The 3,508-nt window shown below is 48.6% G+C and overlaps 1 protein-coding gene across 3 annotated transcripts in view; it reads right to left on the bottom strand.

Moving 5' to 3' along the window:
* STX2 (syntaxin 2) overlaps positions 1-3,508 on the bottom strand; it is a 27,499-nt gene that overhangs the window by 7,230 nt on the left and 16,761 nt on the right. For all 3 annotated transcript variants that reach the window (XM_011371388.2, XM_011371389.2, XM_023537382.1), the window contains exons 5-6: positions 2,254-2,327; positions 1,517-1,625 (exon numbers count right to left, since the gene is read on the bottom strand). In XM_011371388.2, coding sequence (XP_011369690.2) covers positions 1,517-1,625; positions 2,254-2,327 — 183 coding nt within the window. The remainder of the gene's footprint in view (positions 1-1,516; positions 1,626-2,253; positions 2,328-3,508) is intronic.

Below are 3,508 nucleotides of genomic sequence, written 5' to 3'. Positions count from 1 at the left end.
TCGTCCGTGGTAGTTTTTCCAGCTAAAAGGTGAACGAGACTCCGCTCAGAATGTGGCAGTGTTTAAAAATGACTTTCAACCGTAAGTCAGCAACTCAAATCTGAGTTCATTTTTAAAGCATGTCTTTTCGACCTTGCGAACTGCTTTCTCAGGCAGGTGTTAACGGCGGCCTGAGGTGCACGAGCGGCCGGAACGTGCTCGAGAAGGCCTTAGGGCCAGGGCGACCCAGCGATCCGCTGTGGGAACGAGGAACAGCTACAAAAGGGAAGTCGACACCTAGTTTTCTGGCACATCGACTTTCCCAGAAGTTTGGCTCGGCTTATGGAAAAGCGGGTAAGCGGAATCCGCCATGTGTCAGACGGACACAGACAAAGACGGTGTGACTGGAATCGGATGCTTTGATTCTTCCTGTGTTTGGGCTGTTCATGTTTCCCCTTGAGTTAAGGGCACTAACTCTCCCTAGGAAACACGTTCACAGGGTTAGGGAAATATCAAACTGATAATTACTATTTCCCACAAAAGACAAAGCTAAATGAATCAACGCACTATTTATATCATCATCCAGTGTTAATGCTCGTACCACACAGAGGCCCATCACCTGATGAATGGACACACGCGGCCGTGGGACAGGACTCAGCCAGAAAGGAACTAACACACGCTGCAACATGCGTGGACCCTGAAAACCGCCAGGCGAAGGAGGCCGGTCCCAAACCCACATGCTGTATGCCGTGTGTGTGAAATGCCCAGAGTGGGCAGATGCAGAGACAGAGAAGTCGGTCGCCGGTTACCTAAGGCTCGAGCGTGGACATGGGGGTGACCGGTAATGGGCAGGGGTTCTTTTTGGAGCGATAGAGATGTTCTAAGATTAATTGCGGAAAAGTAAGAAGCGCTGAGCGGTGCCCTGAACACCACCTGCGTGGCTGTCAGTTACGCCTCACAAAGTCGCTAGAGGGGCATTTGGTGAGGTGCCCCCGCTCTCCACGGCTGTGGGTTTGCACCCACGGTGGGTTCGCGTAGCACCTGAGGAGCGCAAACTTTGAAAACGGGGCGTGAGCAAACTGCCTTTGCCCAGGAGGAGATGCAAGCTCCGTCCTGACAGCGGCCTGCTACACACACATCCTCGAAAGATGGCTGGAGCGAAGGGCAGCTCGTGTCTGCTCACGGAGCCGGAGCCGGAGCCGGACCCGGAGCCGAGACCCACGAGAACCGTCTTCCTGACGGCACAGGAAGGGTTGGAGGACACAGAAAAATGCCTGAGGAGACAAATCTGATTAACATTCTAAAAGTAATGGTGGTTAGAAAGTACTTTAAAGTCCACTCGCCTAGAACTTCCTGAAGGATGAAAATAAATACCAGGTTTGGTCGATTCGGTGAACACGAAGCTATGGAAGGGCTTCGGCTTTTACACAGCGGCCAAAACAGAGATAGAATTACTTTTTTGAAGTTACAGTATTTCAATGTCAGACCTTAAGACAGAAAAATGATTTTAACAGAAAAGGCATTTTCAAACACTCACTTATTTCTAGCTGACGCTGTATCCGTCCTTTGCTTCGCTCCCGAAATAGAATCTGTGCTTCATTATATTCGGTCATGACTTCCACAAACTTTCGAGATAGTACTGAATGCTTTGACGTAGACAATATTAGATTAGTACGTAATGGTCATACCTTATACTGAAAGTGATAGATACAAACATCACATGACGGAAACCCACCCCACTACGCTGCTCCGTCACATGGGGAGTAACCCTAGCAACTCACTCGATGCCAGAATCTATGCTAAGCACTTCACGTGCATTACCACTTTCTCTGAGTTCACAACAGCCCTGCAGTGCTGTTACTTCCCCGTTTTACAGAGGTGACAGCCATCATTTGCAGAGGTCAAGCAGCCCAAGGTACAGGCCTGGCATCCAAGCAGGCTGTTCTGGGGGCCGGTGCGCTGGACCACCTCTGGTCAAGCGGAGGTGAGCTGCGTGCATCGCTCCCTGCTGCACCGTGAACCTCTGAGAGGTGAGGCCGTGCCGAGAACGCTAAATGACTCCGCTTTTCAGACCAGAATTCTGTGGATGCCTGAACAGGTTTTTTTTTCTTCATAATAAAGAGAGGTAATCTGTAAGTGCTATGTCCTCTTTATGCAAACACGCTGTGAGGGCTGATTTGGCCATTAAGATGAACTTATTCTTAGCTGAGAGGTGACGGTGAAAAAACCTATCCTCCGACGTGACCTCAGGCTGGGCGACTCCGGTGGGCACACCTGGGTTCTGCGTATCCGAACGTCCACAGATGTCCGCTGCGCAATCTCATCCCGATCAAAACTCTGTTCGATAGCTAGAAACAAACAGGGAGAAGTTACTTGTACACCGAAAAGTGGACGTTTTTCAAGCCAGACCACACGATGCCTTTCCTTCTTATCTTTCCAACTCCTAATAAACTTAGAGATCTCGGTCGTAATCATCGATTGTTGATAACATCATAAAATAAAACCTGATGTTTACAGTAACATTTAAAAGAAAAAAGAAAGGCTTGACTCTGATCCGTTTTGGTGGGCTTTGCTATCACCCCAGGAACTCCGAGGACAGTGGAGCCAGCTAAATGACAGCACCAAGCGAAAGCAGCAAAACCGCAAAGTGTGGCAGAGTCTGATGGACAAACGTCCTGGCTTCTCCATCCAACCTACAGAAAAAAGTGCTATGGAGAAAAGGATGGAAGGCGAATCCAATTTTTAAAAATCTAAACTGACCAACACAGTGCACGGCCCTCATTTCAAAGCCCCTATGGTCAGAAACACACACTGGAGCGCACGCTGCTGGCGCGGTCCCTGTCTGTGGTGGGGCGCCAGCACCCTTGGGGTGGGGCACGAGCCAGACAGAGCAGAGCTGCAGGCCGTGCTGTGGACAAGTGCTTGCAGTGGTAACGGCCCTGCTCCTGATGGGCCTGAAAGTCCCATAATGAAAAGCTCCTTGTGATCTGAAAAGATTGTCCTAGTTTAAATGCTATTTTGCAAAAATTAAGTACCATGTGTCTTTCTACCTTATCGAGAAAACACAAACTATTTGCATCCTATAGGAAAGCTGTGAGCCTCAGAGACCACCGCAGTAGAAGTGGCCATGGAGCACAGTGACCTTGGCGGAACGCCCATTCAAGGTCCTGGTGGTGCATTTCAAAGGCTACTCACCATCTCAGACATCCGCAATTTAGCCAAGAGTGTCATAAAAATATACCGCTCTAGATTAACGACTTGTAAGCAAGGGCTTCATCCCCCTGACTATGAATTAGTTCTTATCACCTAATTTAAGGGCTGCCAACTAGCTCTAGTCCCTCCTATGCATCCCCTGAAGCTGGCAATTGACAGAGTCTAGGGCATGAAAATTTAAACGAAGGTTTACTGTCCCAAGTACAAATGAATACTTCATCTTCAAGTGCTCCTAACTTTAACATTTGAAAATATAAAAGAATAAAAGTTATAAAGAAAAAAACAATAACGACCCGGGGTCCCACCATCACTGACT

Source organism: Pteropus vampyrus, unplaced genomic scaffold (assembly GCF_000151845.1).
Source record: "Pteropus vampyrus isolate Shadow unplaced genomic scaffold, Pvam_2.0 Scaffold189, whole genome shotgun sequence".
Classification (NCBI taxonomy): domain Eukaryota; kingdom Metazoa; phylum Chordata; class Mammalia; order Chiroptera; family Pteropodidae; genus Pteropus; species Pteropus vampyrus.
This window is presented reverse-complemented; position numbering and strand designations above follow the sequence as displayed.